The sequence below is a fragment of the Rhinatrema bivittatum genome, chromosome 3, assembly GCF_901001135.1.
Source record: "Rhinatrema bivittatum chromosome 3, aRhiBiv1.1, whole genome shotgun sequence".
NCBI classification, from domain to species: Eukaryota; Metazoa; Chordata; class Amphibia; order Gymnophiona; family Rhinatrematidae; genus Rhinatrema; species Rhinatrema bivittatum.
In genome coordinates, this window is record NC_042617.1 from 186,499,541 (window position 1) to 186,522,662 (window position 23,122).

General features: G+C 43.3%; 1 protein-coding gene across 1 annotated transcript in view; it reads left to right on the plus strand.

Moving 5' to 3' along the window:
• UTRN (utrophin) overlaps positions 1–23,122 on the plus strand; it is a 1,458,479-nt gene that overhangs the window by 787,699 nt on the left and 647,658 nt on the right. Inside the window, exon 53 of the mRNA XM_029594027.1 lies at positions 1,107–1,279. Coding sequence (XP_029449887.1) covers positions 1,107–1,279 — 173 coding nt within the window. The remainder of the gene's footprint in view (positions 1–1,106; positions 1,280–23,122) is intronic.

The window sequence follows — 23,122 nt, forward strand, 5'->3', positions numbered from 1 at the left end:
TTGGCTATAAAATCATATGTAACGTCTGAGCTATGAACCGAGGATGGCCCTTGGGCTGAGAACTGAGATGCTGTGCCTATAGGGGATGGACGCACTGCCACCCGTCCCCGTTGGGGGACACGATTATGTTATGATCATTGCCAAACCATGAAGATGAAATTTGTTTAGCAACAACAACAACAAAAAATCACCAAAGGCATGCCTGTTTGAATGGCCACTGCAATCGGATTTTAATTTGCAACTTAGCATGATATAATGATTTTAGGTGTCAGCTTATATCAGTGCAATAGTCTAGTGAGAATTTTAGTGGGGGAGGTGGTTTCGGTCCAGCGGTTTCCTCCTGCTTCTTTGGTCCTCCCACTCAGTCAGCGATATGGCACCATGAGCCTTCATTTTTCATATTTTGTATCTTCTCTGCCACCCTCCCCCCCCCCCCCCCCACACACACACAGCTGCGGTCCCACACACACACAGCTGCGGTCCTTGGCTGGGGCTCCCTCAGGAATCCTGTAATCATGAGGGTCCTAAATCCAGCCACTAGGTGTTGCCCTTGAGCGATGACAAATTCCCCAGCCCCAGCTGACACGGTGCACAAAAAACCCCCGACACTGGGGGTCTTCTGCATGTCCCTGCACACTCCTGCCACCAGGCTGGGTCTGTATAGTGACAAATAGCTAACAGAGATCCCAAACTGTGTTCAGACTTCCTTGTTCAGATAAGTTCATTTCCTACATTATATGGAATTTAAACACTCTCTCCTTGCCTCCTTCCCTTCCCTTGCCCTCCCCCCCCCCCCCCCCCCCAAACAAATTATGGGACAGACAAGCTCAATCAAGCAAGGTTACGGCTGCCTGGAAGATGTTTTATATATGTTTCTGTGAGTTTAAGGCTGGCTCAAGTACTTCTATAATTGCTGAGTAAATAAAGTGAGAGCAGCAATTCCCCCCACCCCTTAAAAAAACCCCCAAAAACCCCCAAAACATCAACATGCATCTCAGAACATGACATGACTTAAAAGCTGCATTTTATTCATAGGTCAGTTCTGGAAAAAGTCTCCAAAGTGGTTTGATGATCGGTCTTTGGGCTTTTTCTTTCCCTGTTTTCAGGACATACAGGCAGAGATTGATGCCCATAATGACATCTTTAAGAGCATTGATGGAAACCGACAAAAGATGGTGAAAGCCCTGGGGAGTTCTGAGGAAACGGTGTTGCTCCAGAATCGGCTCGATGACATGAACCAGCGCTGGAATGACTTGAAGGCAAAGTCTGCTAGCATCAGGCAAGTGACGGACAATTAGAGCAAACGGCTGGGGAGGGGAATGGGCCAAGGAGGCATTTTCACTCTTACATATAAATCTCCGATCCTAATACTTAGCACAGTGCTTCTCAAATGGAGTCCTGTTGCTGAGGTGCAGGTGCAGCAGAAAGAGCTCAATAAGAAAAGTTGAGGCACTGGTAGGATTCATTTTCTCTTTCCTTCCTGGCCTGCAGGATCATGTCCTGCTAGCATGGGAGTGGGGGCGGATCAGCGCCCAACGCTTTGCTTCTTCTCCCTCTGCCGGCTTTCCTTTGCAATTGAAACTGAATGCCCGGGTCCTGTAGTTTTGCGTGACCTGCTGGCCCTGTGCTGGTCTAACTGCAGAGGAGGAGGAGGAAGCAGCAGCACCAGGTAAGTGCCGCCCAGACTTCTGCTGGTTCCAGGACGCAGGAAAGGGAGGACAGCTGAATCTGCCAAAGGGGTGTGGAGGGAGAGGGAAGGAAAGGAAGGTGATGATGCCAGGAATAATGGAGGGGGAAGGAAGGTGAAGGTGATGATGATGATGATGCCAGAGATGGGAAAATAGATGATGCCAGGTGGAGGGGGGAGATAAGGTAATGATGCCATAGTTAAGGAGAGAGAGGTAAGGGAAGCACTGAGAGGAGAGGATCACCTTGCTGGTGGCTGGAAAGCTTCAGTAAGTACTGCCTGGAGAAATTTTTAAAACATAAAAGTATTGGGGAGAAGTAAACTATTATTTAGTGTGTTTGTGTGTTTTGTTTTAAATGAGTAGTCCGGCAGGTAACAAACAAGTTTGGACCAGATTTTCAAAGGGTTATGCGCGTCGAGCCTATTTTGCATAGTCCTGGCGACGCGCGCAAGCCCTGGGGCTTTGTGAAAGGGGCGGGGCCGAGGCCTCTGGCACAGCGGCTGTGCCAGGGGATTGTGCACGGCACTTGGCCGGCAGGCGCAACTTATTAAGCAAAGGTGGGGGGGGGGTAGATAGGACTGGGGGGCAGGTTAGGGAGGGGAAGGTATGGGGGGGGGGGGGCGGAAGGAAAGTTCCCGCCTAGGGAACAGGGAAAGCCATCTGGGCTACCCTAGGGGCACTAGGGTGCACCCCCTTGCGCGTGCTGACCCTGGATTTTATAACATGCGTGCAGCTGTGTGCGCATGTTATAAAATCGGGCGTACATTTGTGCGCGCTGAGTAGCTCGCACAAATGTACCCCGCGTGTGTAAGTTTTAAAATCTGGCCCTTTGTGTGTTTGTATTTCCTCCTCTCCCACCAAACCCTAGCTTATCCTTTAATTTATAGGCAGGTATCTCTTTCACACTTCAATTTTTTTTTTTTTTTTTTAAATCAGCTTTTTAACTTAAGGTGTGGGGAATTTCTGAGTTTATCAAGAGTTGATCATTCTCTTGTAGTTCACTACCAGATATATAGCGAATACACTAATGCATTTAAAGGACCCTAATTGTATGCAATCTTATACCGATAGCAATCTGAAACTTAACTAGGCACTGATCAAATTTAAGATGAAGGTAGCAGTCCAACGGCAATTGGGAGGCCCCCCCTCCCAGTCTTTTGCATCGAGTGTCACATGTATGATTTTTTCCCCGCCGGTGAGAAATTGTACTTGTGCATCCGATGCAAAAAGCTCCTGTCTCTCAGAGAACGAGTCTGATCTCTGGATGCTAGAGTGGCAGACCTAGAGGAGCTGAGGCAGACAGAGAGGTACATAGATGAGACCTTCAGTGACATAATAACCATGTCCCAACTCCAGACTGGCAGCCCTGGTGCTTCCTTGAAGTAGGAAGGTCTCATGATCAGAGAGCATCAACCTGGTGCAGCAGGAAATGATTCTGTAGCAAGGACCTGCTCTCCAGGTGCTGCATTGTCCTCTTGCAGCAAGGATGTGTCTCCCAGGGCTACTGCCATGGAGGGAAGGCTTAGGTCGGCTGTCATAGTTAGTCATTCAATTATTAGGAATGTAGACAGCTGGGTGGCTGGTGGGCATGAGGATCGCCTGGTAACATGCCTACCTTGTGCGAAGGTGGCGGACCTCACGTGTCACATAGACAGGATTTTAGACGGTGCTGGGGAGGAGCCAGCTGTGGGCTCCAATGATATAGGAAAATGTGGGAGGGAGGCTCTGGAAGCCAAATTTAGGGTCTTAGGTAGAAAGCTGAAATCCAGAACCTCCAGGGTAACATTCTCTGAAATGCTTCCTGTTCCACATTCAGGTCCCCAGAGGCAGGCAGAGCTCCGGAGTCTCAATGCATGGATGAGATGATGGTGCAAGGAAGAGGGACTCTGTTTAAGGAACTGGGGAACCTTTTGGGGAAGGGGGAGTCTTCTCTGAAGGGATGGGATCCACCTTAACCAGGGTGGAACCAAGCTGCTGGTGCTAACCTTTTAAAAGGAGATAGAGCAGCTTTTAAACTAGAACAAAGGGAAAAGCTGATAGTTGGTCAGCAGTGCATGGTTTCGAGGGAGGTATCTTCAAAGGATACCAATGAAGCATTAGAGTTAGGGCATCCCAACAGAGAACTTCCAATATAAGAAACATAGTCCAAATGCTTATAATTAAAAACTCACCTGAGCTAAAAGATTCCAATTTATCCTTGTCAACTGAAAAGCAGAATGAAAATACAAACAAAAAACACACTTTGAAATTTTTTTTATACTAATGCCAGAATTCTAAGAAGTAAGATGGGAGAATTAGAGTGTATAACAGTGAATGATGGCATATACTTAACTGGCATCTCAGAGACATGGTGGAAAGAAGATAACCAATGGGACAGTGCTATACCGGGGTACAAATTATATCACAATGACAGAGAGGAGTATCTTGGTGGCAGGGGGGTGCTTTATGTCCGGGATGGCATAGAGTCCAACAGGACTAAATGCACAATCAAATCTTTGAGTAGAAAGCCCTTGTGTGTTGGGGAAGAGATTAGTGATAGGAGTATACTACTGTCCACCTGGCCAAAATGGTGAGGTGAACAGTGAAATTTGAAGAGAAATTAGGGAAGATAACTAAACTGATAGTGGAGTAATAATGGGAGATTTCAATTACCCCAGTATTGATTGGGTAAGTGAAACATCAGGCATGCTAGAGAGATAAAGTTTCTGGGTGGAATAAAAGACAGTTTTATAGAGCAATTCGTACAGGAACCAATGAGAGAGGGAGCAATTTTAGATCTAATTCTTAGTGGAACACAGGATTTGGTGAGAGAGGTAATGGTGGTGGGGCCACTTGGCAACAGTGATCATATGATGAAATTGAAATTAATGACTGGAAGAGGGACAATAAGTAAATCCACGGCTCTAGCGCTAAACTTTCAAAAGGGAAACTTTGATAAAATTAGAAAAATAGAAAAAAAAATGAAAGTTGCAGCTACAAAGGTAAAAGGTGTGCAACAGGCATGGACATTGTTTGAAAATACCATCCTAGAAGCACAGAACAGATGTATTCCACACATTAAAAAAGTGGAAGGAAAGCAAAATGATTACCGGCATGTTTAAAAGGTGAAGGTGAAAGAGGCTATTTTAGCCAAAAGATCTTCATTCAAAAATTGGAAGAAGGAGCCATCAGAAAAAAATAGGATAAAGCATAAGCAGTGGCAAGTTAAATGTAAGACATTGATAAGACAGGCTAAGAGAGAAGTTGAAAAGAAGTTGACCAGATAGGCAAAATTGCATAATAAAAACTTTAAAAAAAATATATCCAAAGCAGAAATATTGTGAGGGAGTTGGTTGGACCTTTTAATGATCAAGGGGTTAAAGGGGCACTTAGAGAAGTGGAAAAGATTAAGCGATTTTTTTGCTTCAGTGTTTACTGAAGAGGATGCTAGAGAGATGCCCGTTCCAGAGAAGGCTTTCATGGGTGATGATTCAGATCAACTGAACCAAATCACGTTGAACCTGGAAGATGTGGTAGACCTGATTGACAAACTGAAGAGTAGTAAATCACCTGGACTGGATGGTATACACCCCAGGGTTCCGAAAGAAGTAAAAAATGAAATTTCAGACCTATTTCAATTAATTTGTAACCTATCATTAAAATCATCCGATGTACCTGAAGATGGGAAGATGGCCAGTGTATCCCCCTATATTTAAAAAGTGCTACAGGGGGTGATCTGGGAAACTATAGACCGGTGAGCCTTACTTCAGTACTGGGAAAAATCGTGGAAACTGTTATCAAGAATAAAATCACAAAACGTTTAAATAGACATGATTTGATGGGACACAGCCATCATGGATTTACCCAAGAGAAATCTTGCCTCACAAATCTCCTACATTTTTTTGAAGGGGTGAATAAACATGTGGACAAAGGTGAACCAGTAAATGTGGTGTATTTGGATTTTCAGAAGGCTTCTAAGAAAACTCAAAAGTCATGAGATAGAGGTTGATGTCCTTTTGTGGATTGCAAGTTGGTTAAAAGTTGGTTAAAAGACAAAATAGTCAGTTTTCACACTGGAAAAAGGTAAACAGTGGAGTGTCTCAGGGATCTGTACTTGGAGCGGTGCTTTTTAATATATTTATTAAATGATCTGGAAAAGGGGTACGTCGAGTGAGGTGATCAAATTTGCGGATGACACAAAATTATGCAGAGTAGTTAAACCTCAAGTGGATTTTGATGAATTGCAGGAGGACCTTATGAGACTGTAAGATTGGACTTCCAAATGGCAAATTAAATTTAACGTGGATAAGTGCAAAGTGATGCATATAGAAAAAAAAATAACCCTTGCTGTAGTTTCACAATGTTAGTTTCTGTCTTTGGAGTTACCACCCAGGAAAGAGATCTAGGCATCATAGTGTATAATACATTGAAATCGTTGTCTCACTGTGCAGTGGTGATCAAAAAAAGTTAACAGAATGTTAGGAAGTATTAAGAAGGGAATGGCAAACTGGAGGATGTCATAATGCCTCTGTATTGCTCCATGATGAGACCGCACCTTGAATACTGTGTGGAATTGTCACCCCTCAAAAAGGATATAGCTGCACTGGAGAAAGTGCAGAGAAGGGCAACCAAAATAAGGGGCATGGACTGGCTTCCCTATGAGGAAAGGCTAAAGAAGTTAGGGCTGTTCAGTTTGGAGAAGAGGCAACTGAGGGGAGATTCGATAGAAGTCTACAAAATCATGAAAGGACTTGAACAAGTTAATGTAAATCAGTTATTTACTCTCTCAGATAATAGAAGGACCATGGGGCACTCCATGAAGTTAGCAAATATCGCATTTAAAACAAATCCAAGAAAATTCGTTTTCACTCAGCACATAGTTAAGCTCTGGAATTCATTGCCAGAGGATGTGGTTACAGCAGTTAGTGTAACTGGGTTTAAAAAAGGTTTGGATAAGTTCCTAGAAGAAACATCCATTAACTGCTATTACATAATTAATAAGCAATAGTAGCTTGTGATTTATCTAACATTTGGGTACTTGCCAGGTACTTGTGACTTGGATTGGCCATTGTTGGAAACAGGATACTGGGCTTGATGGACCCTTAGTCTGACCCAGTATGGCATATCTTATGTTCTTATGTAAGGTGATGATGCCAGGGGAGAGGGAAAAGAATGTGAGGATAATGCTAGGGGGTGAGGTGGGAGGGAAAAGAAGAGAAGGCAATGGTGGCTGGGGTGAGGGAAGAAGAAAGGGGAGGGTGATGATGCCAGGGGGTGATGGAGATGGAAAGGAGGGGAAGGTGATGATGTGTGAGTAGGGTAGAGGGAGAGGGGTGGGGGAGAGAGAGCTGGGAAGATATCAAGAGAGGGTAAGAGAAGGTAGTGATGCTGGGAAGTAAGGGAAGGGAAAGTGAAATACAGGGGGTAGGGGAAGGAGGAAAATTCATGATGCCAGGGGTGTAAAGGAGAGGGAAGGTAATGATATAAGAAAGTGGAGAGAGGGGTAAAAGGTGAGAGAAAGTGATGATGATGCCAGGGTGAGGGAAGAGAAGATACTACTTGTGGGTGGAAGGAGAGGGAAGTGAGGAAAAGGTGATGATGATGGTGGTGATGCTAGAGGGAGTGGTAATGGAAAAGAAAGTAATGATGATGATGATGATGCCAGGGGGTGAAGGGAGAGTGCAGAGAAAATGATGATGCTGGGGGATAAGGGAAAGGAAGGTGGAGGTGATGATGCTGGAGAGTGGCATCAGAGAGGGGAGAGAAGGTGATGATGCCAGGGGTGGGTGAAGAGGGAAGGGAAGAAGGTGATGATGATGCCATGGGATGGGAGAGACAGAAGGAGAAGATGATTATGATGATGGCAGAGGGTGGGAGGGAAGAGAAGAGAACGTGATGATGTCAGAGGGAAGTGGGGGAGAAGGAAGATGATGATGATGATACCAGGAGTGAGAGAAGGTGATGATGATGATACCAGGGGGTGGGGGAGAGGGAATGGAAGAGAAAAGAAGGTGGTGATGAAGATGGGGGAGAGAGACATGAGGAGAAGGTGGTAGGGAAGGGAGGGTAATTTATGTCAGAGGGAGGGGATGGAGGGAACAGAAATGAGGAGAAGGTGATGATGCTGGGTTTGAGAAGAGGGTTAATTTAATAGAAGGTGATGGTATCAGGGCAAAGAGAATGAAAGATGGTGGTGATGATGCCAGGGAGTGGAGGAAGAAGAAAGATAAAGAAGAGATACCAGGGGATAGGGAAGAGAAGGTGATAATGATGCCAGGGCAGGGAAGGAGAGGGAAGAAAGGTGAAGATGATGTTGATGCAAGAGGGTGGAGGACAGAGGGAAGAGAGAAAAAGGGAAAGAACGGGAAGGAGAGGGAAGAAAGGTGAAGATGATGTTGATGCAAGAGGGTGGAGGACAGAGGGAAGAGAGAAAAAAGTGATAATGATACAAGGGGGGGTGAAGGGAGAAGGAAAGGAAGAGAAGATAATTATGTCATGGGATGGAAGGTGATGATGATGATGCTGGGGGGTGTATGTGGAGGGAGATGGAAGGGAAGAAATACAGGGGGTAGGGGAAGGAGGGAGAAGAAGAGGAAAAAGGAAGGGAAGAGAAAGTGATGGTACCAAGAGTCGGGGGGGGAGGGGGGGTGCGGTAATGAGAGGAAAAAGAGGGCGATGGGGGAAGATGCCAAGGTAGGAGAGGGTTGAAGAAAGATGATGAAGATGCCAGGTTGGGGGGGGGGGGGGGGGGGAGGGGAGGGAGAGATGGGGAAGGTGGTGGTGTGCCACGTTGAAGTGAACCCTGGTCTTGCTGTTCCATAACCCAAAAAAAGGTTGAGAATCACAGACTTAGCACATTGCAAGAAGAACTTAGTGCTGCCATTCATGTTCCTCCATAAAAGCAGGAAGTGTGGAGGAAGGATGTAAAGAAGGCATGCAAAGAACTGAGCGTAAACAAAAAAAACCAAAAAAAAACAGGGGTCAGAGCCGGCTTATAATAAACAAACATTGAAGACCAATTTAAAGCATAACTTTCACCAGAATAGAGACAGTCATTTGGATTTTTTCCTTTACCCTTTTGAATGCGAAATTTAGTGTTTTTAACTTTTGTAAGCTCCCACTACCTACCCACATGCACCATTGTAGCTTGAGCTTTATCCTGTGTCGGCTCTTTTGAGCATTGTCAGAAACCAGTGATAGAGCCATCCTGATCCAGAGCACACAAACAGCATGAAAAGTAACCTGAATTAGGGAAGGTGGGGTGAGAGGCTGAAGAATACAAAAATATAAGAAGTAAAGTATCAGACAAAATAGAAATGCAAATCATAAAAAGAGCATAACTGAGCCAAGAAAAAGGCAGCAAGGAGTGTTGAAGGACCTGCTTAATACTGCTGCTTTATTCTGCTACTTGTGGAAACAGCTCAGCCCCTAAAGAAGCAGTGTCTGCAGCTGCACTCCATGTGCCAGGCCTGCAGCATGTGTTTATTTGCACAGAGGAAGCCGCAATTATGGCTGTATTCATGAGGAAGTCATTTGGCTTTTTAGCAATGAAGAGAATTAGGGAGCATTGTAATCTAATACAAGGATGGCTAGACTTTACCAGCCAGGGGACCAAACTGTGCTTTTTATAAAAATTGTCAATGGCAGCAGCCAACGCATGGCCTATGGCATAGATGCACATCAGTTGTGTCCAACATTTTTTTTTCTCTTTTTCTTTTCTATGCTTTCTCTTTTAGGCATGTGTTATATAGCGAAACTTTGGTCACAAACAAGCAGCTACATCTTTTCTTAAAAAAAAAAAAAAAAAAAAAGCCCAGAACACACACATACACAACAAAATTTTTTTTCACACTGATAGTAGAACATGCATATAGCCTCATCGCCTTCTCCTCACTTTTCTCTCCCTCATTTTATTTATTTTAAAAATGTATATGCCGCATTATCCAAGGTCCTAAGTGCATTTCAATAAAACCACGCATAAAACAATATACTGTACAAAACAGCATCAATACACAAGGAACAAAACAAAAAATATAGAATCTCTGGCTGACATTTGATGTACATGAATTCTTAGCGGTAGATTTTTAAGACTGGCATGCAGGTGTACATGTGCGGATTTTTTCCTTTACCCTTTTGAAGCTAAAGGTGAAATTTAGTGTTTTTAACTTTTGTAAGCTCCCTCTACCTACCCACATGCACCATTGTAGCTTGAGCTAAATCTGGTGTCGGCTCTTTTGAGCATTGTCAGAAACCAGTGAGAGCGCCACATGTACCAGTGATAGCGCACACACGTACGCCCGATTTTATAGTATGTGCGCGCATATTATAAAATCAGGGGTTGGCGCGCACAAGGGGGTGCACAGTTGTGCACCGTGTGCGCGCCGAGCCCGCGCTGAGCAGCGCTGCCTTCCCCCATTCCCTCCCAGGCCGCTCCGAAATCGGAGCGGCCTCGGAAGGAACTTCCCTACCCCCCACCCTACCTTCCCTTCCCCTACCTCCTCCACCGTTTCCCTCCTACCTTTTTCTTCAGTTTTCTTTTGTTTTTTAAACGTCAGCCCTGGGGCTGAAGTAAGTTGCGCTCGCTGGCCAACTGCCGGCGCGTGATCCCTGGCAGAGTGGCAAATGGCTGCTGTGCCGGGAGCCTCTGACCCCGCCCTGTCCCCCCCCGGACCGCCCACCCAGCCCCCTCCCCGCCCCTTTTTGCAAGCCCCAGGACTTACACACGTCTTTTGAAAATAGACCCGGCGCGCGTAAGCCCTCCGGATTTACGTGCGTAACCTTTTGAAAATCCGGCCCTATGTGCCTAGTACCAGAAGTAGTTGCCCAATGTGGAGTTAGAGGGGCAAGTTAAACACCTCCCTAAATAGATGAGCTTCCAAGTACCTTCTGAAGGTCTTATTACACATGTCTTTGTGGAGTGAGATGGGAAGTTGGTTCCACCAAGTTGGGCCCGTAACAGAAAAAAATGATATCACCCATTAGCTTGGTAAGTCTAATAGATGTGGACCAGCAGATTTCTTGTAGATTGATAGCTCTTGATCAAGGTGTTACTTGCGGGTGTTTCACCACTTAAGGCTTTGTGGACCATTGTAAGGATTTTGAATTGAGCTCTCTGTTCAGCTGGAAGCCAGTATAGTGATGCTAGGACAGGTGAAATGTGTTCAAAATTTCAAAGTGCCACTTAAAACTCTAGTTGCTGAATTTTGAATGACCCGAAGGACCTTTGATATATATTGTGGTGATCCTAACTAGATCAAATTACAGTAACCTGGTTTGGAGATTACTAACAATTGCAGGAATGTTCTGAAATAATTTGTTTCATGATATGGTTTAAGATTTTGCATGAGTCTAAGCTTCCAAAAAGACTGTTGAACAACTTTTTTTAATGTGAGACCTAAATGAGAGATTTGAATCAAATAATAATCCTTAAATTTCTTACTTCCTTTGAAAAAGGAATAGGAAAGTCCTGGAATGTCATTGGTGACGGAAGGTATGATGGGGATCTTCTGAGATAAATGAGCGCAGTTTTTAACAACTTTTTTAGGCTGTCAAATAAATAGAAATAAGAACCAAAGTGTTTTTTTCATCAACTGCAGCAGGTAAAAAGAATTGTGTATCATCCTAATAGAGAAGATATTGTTGGCTGACCCCTGCAAGTAATGTGCAGACTGGTCTTAAGTAGATGTTGAATACAACAGCTTAAGTGCATCCTTTGCCTCTTACACAAAGTCACACACACAGACACACTTAGCACATTCTTTTGCTATCACATGGGCTGATACAGTAAAAGTTGCGGGAGAGTGGGCGATTTAGTATTCAAATAAGGGCCTGCGGTAAAAAGAGGTGCTAGGGACACTAGCGCGTCCCTAGAGCCTCTTTTTTGACAGGAGCGGCGGCTGTCAGCGAGTTTGACAGCCGACGCTCAATTTTGCCGGCATTGGTTCTCAAACCCGCTGACAGCCACGGGTTTGGAAACCGGACGCCGGAAAAATTGAGCGTCGGCCGCGGGCTGATTTAAAAAAAAAAATTTTTAATTATTTTTTACTTTTGGGACCTCCGACTTAATATCGCCATGATATTAAGTTGGAGGGTGTACAAAAAAGCAGTTTTTACTGCTTTTCTGTACACTTTCCCGGTGCCGGCAGAAATTAGCGCCTACCTTTTGGGGTAGGCGCTAATTTCTGAAAGTAAAATGTGCGGCTTGGCTGCACATTTTACTTACTGAATCGCGCGGGAATAACTAATAGGGCCATGAACATGCATTTGTATGTTGCGGGTGCTATTAGTTTCGGGGGGGGGGGGTTGGCCACGCGTTTTCGACGCGCTATTACCCCTTACTGAATAAGGGGTAAAGCTAGCGCATCGAAAACGCGCGTCCAATCGCGGGTTAACAGAGCGCACTGTACTATATCGGCCCGACAGTTTGTCTCTCCCTATCAAGTACACCCAGGCATAGTTTTTCTTTCACATACAACCATATGCACTCGGAGACATGCACACAGTCTCTCTCACAGCTGCTCAGCCAGCCTCAGACTCTTCATGCATACACAACCACGGCCTCCCTTTCTTACATGTACAGCCACAGCTGCATCCTTGCACATGAGAACCGTGAACTTCCCAGTTTCTCAGAACTGCACACTGAAGTCCTTTATCGTAGTATGTGCTGAACGTGTCATTTACGCAAAACAAATCATGTTGTTGAAATGAAAAAGAATGCAGTGAAGATAGCCCATTTTAAGATTACTGGCTTCAGAGAGATTAGGTGATGAGGAGAGGGAAACAAATTATATTGAACAACTCCTGAATGGACGAACATAATGAAAATAGTTTTTAGGGAGTGTCACACAGCAATAACGGCAGAGCAATATCATTTGACAGTTATTACACATGCAATTATAAAGAATGATTATGCTAAATGCATGGGGAGGGTAATTTTCAGCAGCCCGCATAGGGGTAGATTTTAAAAGAAGCGCGATCAGCCTACTTTTGCTTGCGCATCAGACTCAAGCAAAAGTACGCTGGATTTTAGTAGATACGCGCGGAGCCGCGCGTATCCACTAAAATCCTGGATCGGCGCGCGCAAGGCTATCGATTTTGTATAGCCTGCGCGCGCCGAGCCGCGCTGCCTTCCCCCGTTCCCTCCAAGGCCGCTCCGAAATCGGAGCGGCCTCGGAGGGAACTTTCCTTTGCCCTCCCCTCACCTTACCCTCCCTTCCCCTACCTAACCCACCCACCCGGCCCTGTCTACACCCCCCCCTTACCTTTGTCGGGGGATTTACGCCTCCCGGAGGGAGACGTAAATCCCCGCGCGCCAGCGGGCCTGCTGCGCGCCGGGCCGCGACCTGGGGGCGGGTACGGAGGGCGCGGCCACGCCCCCGGGCCGTAGCCACGCCCCGTACCCGCCCCCAAAACGCTGCCGACACGCCCCCGCAACGCCGCGTGCTCCGGCCCCGCCCCCCGACACGCCCCCCTCCGAGAACCCCGGGACGTACGCGAGTCCCGGGGCTCTGCGCGCGCCGGGAGGCCTATGTAAAATAGGCTTCCCGGCGCGCAGGGCCCTGCTCGCGTAAATCCACCCGGTTTTGGGCGGATTTACGCGAGCAGGGCTCTGAAAATCCGCCCCATAGTGCACATGTTTGCGTTGCAAATCCACGGGTTGTGCTGGTATGTGCATGGAGATTGCACCTGCTGCCAGGCAGGCCTCATTTTTGGTGTGTACATTTACTCCCATACTTTTAAAACTGGAATGTGTGCGTGTCAGTTCTTTTCCTGCCCCAACTCCATTCCTTCCCAGAACAAAGTCCATGTATTATTGTGATATGCATGTACTTTTCCCAGCATAAACTCCCCTCTCCCCCAGCCAATTCTCAAAAGATGATTTACGCGTGTTAACCGGGGTTTATGCACATACCGTAAATCCTTTTGAAAAGTACCCCCTTAAAACATCACAAAGTCACAAAAATATCCAGCTAACTAAAATTGGTTTTTATTGTTGAGTTTTATTGATGTTCTCCTGCTTTCCTCTGGTCTTTCTTCTCCTGACGTCCTGCTCTGGTGCGTTCTTTCTGTTTTGGGTACAGGCACACCCCCACTGAAAGACCAGGGGACTTCTGATGGTGCAAAGCCAAATAAAGAAAAAAGACCAGGGAAAACAAAAAAGGGTCTGCTTTTGCCTGCACAGTGTAAAACCAGGCAGGAGTTATAGACGCCAGCTAACCTTTGAGGGAGCTGGAATGCATCAGAGCGATTTCCTGTTTCACACCCCCTACTCCCAACCCTACCTGCCTTTCCCGAGCTGTACTGGAACCATGTGAGCTGTGTTGAAATGAAACCTTTTAGTGAAGTGAGGATTCCCCACCTTTATTTAGCTTTTATATTCCGCCTTTCCGCACTTCTGAGCTGATTACATGCAGGTATTGTCCCCACCCCCGAGGGCTTACCTTACTAGCTTTTCCCCCCTCCTCTTTATGTTTCCCCTTTGTTTATAAATACTCCTGTGCTCCTCCTTATTTCTCCATCTTTCTCTTCCCCTAACTTTCTCGGATATCTTGTATTCACCCTTCACCCAACCCCCTTCTCTCTTCTTTACCTCCATCACCACTTGTTCAGTTCTTGCCCTGCTATCATCTTGTTTTCCTCCTTCTCCTCCTTCTCCTCTATCTCCGTATTCTTGTTCCCTCATCCGCACACCTTGGGCTGACGCAGTAGCGGAAAGATCTGCAGCAGCCGGCTGGAGATGAAGGGACATGCAACTGAGCAGCGTGTTGCCCAACTTCCTTCCCCTACATTGCATCACTGTTGCTATAAATTACAAGTATGCTGGGAAGGAGCCACCACTGTAGGTGCACAGCTCAAGTTGGAAGACCTAAGAAGATCCAAGAGAGGCGAGGGCTTCTGCTGGCTTCTTTTTGGCAGCTTGTGTTGCTCCTCTCTCCTGAAGACAATTTGCATATCGCTTCCCGAACAGTTGCAATGGTGAACTGCACCCAACTGGCCTGAGAGCCACATGCAGACTGTAATCTACCATTTGAGTATGCCAGATCTAATGGAACTTTTAACAGAAACGTGGTAGCTCAGAATTTTACTGACTCCAGTACTTGTTATGGAAGGAAGTTCACCTGAGTACCTGATTGTGTAGCAGGACCATAATCTTTTCCTTTCTCTGTATCTGCACATAAGCAGTCCAACATCAGTGGTTGCATTTTCTTTGGTCAAAATACCATGCAAATTAGTTTTAAAAGGTGTACATTTATACAGTAGCTTGAAGAACTGTTTAGTTACGCTTAATGGAAGGCACACTGTGTCTGCCATTATTTGGGTGATGGTGGGATAAGAACTTGCATAAGATCTTGATAGGTAACAAGTTTTTACCTCAAATTTTGAGTACCATAATCATGTAACTAAAACACCTCATTTTCAGGTGATGCAACAATTCAGGTCAACAGTTTCCTTAAGAAATGCCTTGTTCTCACTAAGAATATGAGGAAGAACAGTATTCTCTCTTGATAGAAATTTGAAGCTAAAGGCTTCAGAGACCATCCCGTCTGCCCATATCCTCATATTTGATTTCTGGTTTTACCCTAACACCCAGGGTGCTTTGTGTTGATCCCAGACTTTGCTTTCTTGACTTTCACCACATTTTTTTATTCCTCTGCCTGCATTCGGAAACTGTTCCCAGCATCTGCCACCAGTGTTCTGAAATTTTTGCACTCAGTATTTCCTGTTCTTGCTGGCACATATTTCTCTATAGTAGTTGGTTAGTTTATTTATTTAGGATTTTTTTTTGTTGTTGTTGCTATATAATTATCCAGATAGAAAATGTTACAAAAATGTAATTGGTTTTAGTTTTCCTGAATTAAAAAAAAGATTCTATGTTTGTAATTCACTGACATAAATAAGGTATTATGATATTGCTAATTCATACATCAGTGTTAAATCTGTGAGCAGACTGGACCAGAATCATAAAAAGTACCTTTCAATGTGCAGATTTTTATTTCTTTTTTGCGTGTTTCACTTTTGTTCACAAAACAACAGAAGGTATGGAACCACTAACAATAATGGCCTCTGTTCTGTGCAGAATTCCTCAACTGCACAGATGGCCAAACATCTGGAGATTAGTCCCTTGGCATTTTTTCCTCAGGCTGAAAATAAGATATTGGGTCCAATGTTGGTGTGAAGATGAAAGAAGGGAAACAGGGAAACACTTGGCCCTGTCTTGTAAAGATTTATTCCTGTGCTTTAAAAAATTAAATAAATAAGAGATGCCCTGCTTTTGACAAAGCAGGGCATCTCTTATTTATTTAAGGAGGCACCTGGTGCGGTATTTATTTAAGGAGGCACTTGATGCGGTATTTATTTAAGGAGGCACCTGGTGCGGTATTTATTTAAGGAGGCACTTGATGCGGTATTTATTTAAGGAGGCACCTGGTGCGGGTAACGCTGAGGCTACTCCTAGGAGTGGGGAAGCGTAGACACAGGATCTCTGGTGGAGTAATGCTGAGGCTACCCCAAGGAGCGAGGAAGCGTGGAGACAAAGTCCTGGAAAAGGAAGCGCAGAGCAGGCCCCCAAGGAGTGGGTACCCAGAGCCAGAGTCCTCAATTAGATAGCAGAGATCCAAGGCAGGAACCGCAGGTCCAGAGAGCAGGAACCAAGCACCAGAGGAGCTCAGGGAACTCATTGCCAAGTCGGTTAGCGTAGGCCAAAGGAGGTGCTTAAGTATCTCAGACTTGTGTTGTCATCAGCTGGGGACGACCCCGGAGTTCCTGCCATTGAGCTTTTAAATGGAGGATGGGTGGCGCTCGTGCATGCCTAAGGAGACCCAGAGTCTGAGAGTAGGTTGGCGGCGTCCCAGCTGCCACGTGGAGCACGAAGAGCCAGGAGGAGCGCGGCGGTAGCGGCTGGCCATAGCCACGAGTTCACCCGGAGTGATGAACCAGGCATGACATGACTTGAGTTGGGTCGGCCGCAGACGGCCACGGCCAATGGTCATAACAGTTAACTGTTTGTGGGCTTTTCCTCTAAGAGCTTGTCCAAACCTCCTTTTAAACCTGTCTAACTTCAAGAAGCAGATTAAGACTTGGCTATTCCAGCAGGCTTTTAGTCATATTAATTAACTTAAGTAGGCTATGTGAGGAAGGAGGTTTTCTGTTTATTTTCTGGTGGTTTAGGGAGTTGAGAGGGTGGGGTTAGTGTACTGGTGGTATGCGAGGTTTATATTTTATTTTAGATTTAGTTTATAATGAGACTGAGTTAGTATTTTATCGTTTAAATTTTAAGTATAATTTTTTATTGAATGACTGTAAAATTAGATAAGTTTTATTACAATTATTAGTTTGATTTTGCTACTGCAATTTCGCCAATTGTAAACCGGCTTGACATGTACTTGAAAGTCGGTATATAAAGTTGCATAAATAAATAAATAAATAAATAAATAAATCTATGATAGATTCCTTGACCATACCTCCGGCACCAAATTCCACAGCTTAATAGTGTGTTGAATGAAAAAAAAATACTTTGTTTTAAATCTGCTACCTGTTATTTCTTGTAATATCCCCTAGTCCTAAAAAGAGTAAATAACTGTTTATTATTTATCTGTTCCTCCCCTCTCATGATTTTATAAACCTCTATCATATTCCTTTCCAAGTTGAAGAGCCCTTAACCTGTTTAACCTTTCTTAACAAAGGAGTTGTTCCATCCGAGTTATCATTTTTGTTGCCCTTCTCTGTACCTTTTCTAGTTCCACTTTATCTTTCTTAAGATTGGACAGCCATAGATGTATACAAAAGATATTATGATATTCTCCATTTTATTTTTCTTTCCTTTCTAAATTTTTCCTAACATTCTATTTGCTTTTTGACCACAACTACCACCACACACTGAGCCGAGAATTTCAACATATTGATCACAATGATCTTTTCCTGATGGTGACTCCTAATATGTAATCCAGCATTGTGTACCTATTGTTTTAATTTTTTTCTCCTACATGCATCACTTTGTACTTGTTTGTATTACATTTCATCTGCCATTTACATGCCCAGATCTCTACTCTATGAAGATCCTTCTGTAGTTCCTCACAGTCCACTCATGTTTATCATCAACAAATCTGATTCTCTCTCTTGTCGCTACCTTTTCCAGAATGTTTATGAATTGGCAGTATATAAATCTAATAAGTAAATACATAAATAAATCCAGATATACTATATGAAATGGCTCACCCTTACCCACTGTTTATTAACATCTTCAGAAATATGTAGTAGGAAAGACTTCCCTTTGCTAAATGCTTGTTGGCTCTTCCACATTAGGCCATGTCTATCCATATGGCAAACTTTGTTTTGAAGGATAGTTTCTACCATTTTGCCAGGCATGGACATCAAACTATTGTTTCTCAGATCACCCTTTTTACAAATTGGAATTACATTGGCCACCTTCCAATCTTCAGGTATTGTAGTTGTTTTGATAGGTTACATGTTACTAATAACAGGTCTTCCATTTTATGCTTGAGTTTTTTTTATAACTCTGGCATGAATACCATCTGATTCTGGTGATTTGTTTCTCATTAGTTTGTCAATTGGCTCTTTTACATTTTCCATTTTCACAATGATTTGTTTTAGTTCCTCTAAATCAGCACCATCAAACATTTCCTGTATGGGTAGCTCCTCATCATTCTCTTTAATAAAGACTGAAGTAAGGAATGTAGTTAATATTTCTGCTATGGCCTTGCCACCCCTGAGCGCCTTTCTTATTCATACGTCATCTAGCAGTCCAGCTGATTCCTTCATAAGGCTCTTGCTTCAAATGTACCTTGAAACATTTTTTGCTTTTATGACAAGCTTCTGTACAAATTCTCTTTTAGCCTGCAGCCTACCTTATTGATGCTAGCAATTGTTTGGTCTTCATTTGACCTTTTTAGATGTGCAGAATATTTATTTATTATTTATTTATTTATACAATTTTATTCCTCATCTTCCAATACTTCAACGTGGATTACCTATTAAACAGTCATAATATTAAAGCATACAAAGCATAAACAAAATATTTTAAAAATTTAAAACTCAATTTGAGTACACCTGACACAATAAATAGACTTTCAATTGCTTTCTAAATTTTAGATAATCTGATTCCTGCCTTATATATATTGAGAGATAGAGATCCATAAGGTTGGAACAGACAGAGAAAATGTATAATTAAGGCTTGCTTGCTATCTAAACTGATTAATTGAAGGTATGACAAGTAAACTCTGAGTGGATGAGCATAAACAGCAATTAAGAACATGCCAGTGTAGTGTTTTCGAAAGACAATGTGAGCTAGAATAAATGGATTTATTCACCATGACTAAAATCTTGAATTGCACTCGCTCATGAATTAGTATCCAATGTAACTCTTTCCTAAATGATGTTAATCTTAAATTCCATGGTAATTTATATATTAAATGGATTACGGCATGTTATACTAGGTCTCAAGTCCACAAAAGATTCTTTGGTAATCCTGAATATACTTAGTACTGTGGCCTGAATGACAGCCCTAAAATCCTCAGTGGTCAAAATGTCCCTTAAGGGATGAAGCATTTTTAGTTTAAAAAATAAAACCTTAGCTTCATAGACAATTCTGAGTATAGAATAATTCCTAAGCTACTAGTATGTGTAATTGGATGTCCTGTTTGACCATATATCTTAAAGTTAACTAAAAATAGTTTTACCCAACCATAGGAAAACTGTCTTATTTTGGTTTAAAGTTAACCCTTTCTGACACATCCAGTCATTAATAGTAGACTTACTCTGGGAAAGAAGATTGTAAGGAATCTCTCCAGTACCTGGGATAGAAAATTGGATGTCATCGGCATACATCTTAAATAAGAATCTCATATACTCTAACACATCGCTCAAAGTCTGTATGTAAATATTGAAAAGAACGGACGACAAGGACGAGTCTTGTGGTATGCCTACTGACATTTGAAACCAACCAATGTTGTCGTTTTTAAATTAAACTTGTTGCATATATTTCTCTGGGCTTCCAATATGATATTTTTAAGCAATTTCCACACATCATGCAAATGTTTAACCTTTGTAACCACTGTTTTTAGTTTATTTTCTAACTAATTTCTTTATTTTATTGTAATCTCCCTTTTTTAAAGTTAAATGCTTCTGCATTCAGTTTTACTTAATGCCCTCTTTCCAGTGATTATGTAAAATTTGATTGTGTTATGATTGCTATTGCTAAGCAGCTGCATCACTGTTACCCCCCTTGTACCAGGTTTTGTAGTCTTCTGAGGACTAGCTCTAAAATATCTGTTCCGGGACCAGCTACTCCTTGAAGCAACTATTTATGACACCCTGAAACTTTACCTCTCTAGCATGTCCTGATGAGACATTTACCCAGTCAATATGAGGTTGTTCCTGCTTTTTCAAATTCTGCACAATAGAAACCAGTGTTAAGAAATGACAAGACTTTTATTTCCTCAGCATATGAATGTATGCTCTGCTGAATGCCTCCAGAAATAAGCAGTTGTTTACTGTGCTGATTTTGATTCTCTGCATAGTAATTCATATACTGGGAATAACAGTAATACTTGCATGAATATATTCCATGGAACATAAAGGCCAGTTCTAATTGAACTGGTAGCCCAAAGCAGCAAGAGCAAACTACTGGGCCATAAATACAATATTATCCCCCCCAGCCAAATAAATTGCATTCAGATGAAAAATAGAAGCCTAGTTTTTAAAATACAAATGATTTCATATTGCAATCCAATGATTACCTCTTTGGCTGGTTTCTGAATAGTTTCAGCTAACTTAGAACTGGCCTTCATTGGGCTGGAATTCCATGAGCCATCATTTACAGCCACTTGGGGTTTTTCCACAATTTTATAACCTGCCCTCCCTCATGTAGCCCTGCCATTGCAGGAATGGTGCTGCTCACAGACCATGGCTTCCTGCAGAGCCCAGTCTGTGTCCACCCTGAGCCTGGCTAATAAGTTATTTCCCCTAACCAGAGAATGTGAACACTGCAAGCACAGCAGCCCCAGCCAGCTCAGGAGTAAAAGCTAGGTTCTCTGCATGGCAGCATGCAGTACCGCCACTGAGCTGGCCTTGGCCGTTTATGCATTAATATTTATACATTTCAGCAAAATGGATTTATCAGGTATCGAGAAAAGTTCAGGAAATTGGTCAACATAAATGAAGCTTTAAGTAGTGGAATCTGAGCGTTCAGACAGTTGCAAAATGGAATGAAAAATGAGGCAGTAGAGGAAAGAAAAAAAAAGAAATACACTGTGGCACAGATAAAGCTGTGAAATAAAACAGAACATCTTTAACACTTGCATGTTGCCACAATCTCTTGCTAAAAACTGCTTCTTTTTTTTCTCTCAAAGTATACCAGGGAGGGAATTTCTGGTTAACCGCTGTGGATGCTGACATGCAAGGCTAGAAATGTTATAAGAATAGGACTGTGGCATGCGATCAAGTTCTAAAGGTTAACACTGATAAAGCCACTCACGTATGTTGACATCCACCATTGTACAGCATTAAAAAGAAGCCAATATTTAGAAAAGCAGAAATAATGAACCTGCTTAAAGTTAGTTAGATACATTATCTGGGATATTCAGCAGGATAAATGCCCTGCTGAATATGCACAAAGTTATCTGGGAAACGTTTTCTGGAACACTTTCAAACCTTACTGGATATGTTTGACCTTAACCTTAAACCTAACCGTCTATATACATGGCTAGCTAGGTTTATCTGGGTGAGTGTACCCAGGTAACTTTACCTTAACTGACTGTGTTCAAATGATATAGCTGGTTAAGTGCTGAAAAAAAAAATTAAAAAAAGAAAGGTTTGCAGGCCCGATTTTTCCTCCCATCCTACCCCATGAAAGTTATATCTGGCATTGCAGCTGATCTCCCTCTCCTTCCAAGCCCCTCAGATGATAGGCTGCAACTTTATCACTAAATGTATGTGCCTCCAAGCTCCTTAACACTCCCCTCTCCCCCACAACCCTAACCTAAACCCTCCAGCCCTAACCAGCAACCCCAAGAGCCTCCAGGACTCTGATACACTCTTACTTTTCCCAGTGGCTTCCAGTGTCACTTTAGTAGATGATTAGATTAAGACAGTCACCTTAAAACGAGCGCGTGCACGCCCACATCTACACACACGTGGGCGGAAGCTCACCTGCGCTTGAATTTTATATCGTTCGCACAAATGCGTGTGCATTATATAAAACTCGCCTTGTGCGTGTATGTGTGCTCCTAATTATAAGCAGTCGTGCAAGATTTTTGCGGGTTTTCCTTAGGACTTGTCAGCTTTTACACACAAGTGAGCACATTTTAAAACGTGCACATATGAAGGAACTTACCAGTTTTACCAGTTAATCCACCAGTTTGCACAGTCTATCTCTAGGACATCAAGACCCCTGGGGTTCTTCCCTCTGTATTCCTCCCAGTTTACCCAGACCCCTCAGCCAGTCAGTTTTTGATTATAAAGAGTTTTATTCTGACTGACACAGGTAAGGGCCCTACGTGTGCTGCATTCGCTGGATACAGAAAGCACAACGTATGTGTGTACATTTTGGCCCTGCCCCAGAATCCCCCTGCCCCACCCCAAATCCGCCCCTTTTTTCACATGAGCAAAGCAATTCGCACACGGTGCTTCCGTGTGTACGTACAAGGTTTATAAAATAGGACTGGTGCAATTAAGCTTTCCTTGCGTGCGCATCTGCTGCTTTGTACACCTGCAGCTCTTAAAACTCACCTTTCAGAGCACATTTTGAGATAAAACTGTTGACTGTAGCTTTAGTTTATTGGCTAATTGTCATCTTGTTTACGATACCATTACATGTTTTTTGGTTGTTTTTTTTGTTCCCGGTTATTTTGGGTTCCTGGAGCGAGACCTCTTCAGCTTCCCTTGAATTGTGTTGCTTAGATACACCGTTGACATGATCAGAAGGATGAACACACTATAAGATAACTTTAAAAAGTGTATGCATGAGATTATTATTTTTTTTTTTTTATAGCAGCATGGAATATTTGGGGGATCAAAAAAAGTCCTGGGATGCATGAAAAATAACTTTTATTTGGGGGGGGGGTATTGAAGGGAAGGGGGATAGTTACTGCCCCCCTTTTATTCCTCTCCTGTCCCCAGATGACATAAGATTACCTTCAGTGCTGCTTGTTGGCCGTTAGTTGCTATTACTGTGACAGGTCCTATCTTCCTTCCCTTTCCTTATTCTATGGTGTGGACCTGATGTGTAGGGAAACCAGATCCACTATGCCACAGTGCGCCATGTTGCGACTTGAGCTGTACTCGCCTGTAAAGTTCTTGAGACAATAGTCTGTTTCTTTGCTAAGATTTTCAGAAAAATTGTGAATCCCTAGCTTATTTGCTCAGAAAGTACAAAGGTGAACTGCGTTTGTTCACAGGTAACTGAAAGCCCATTAAGTATTGCAGTGTCAACCATTGAA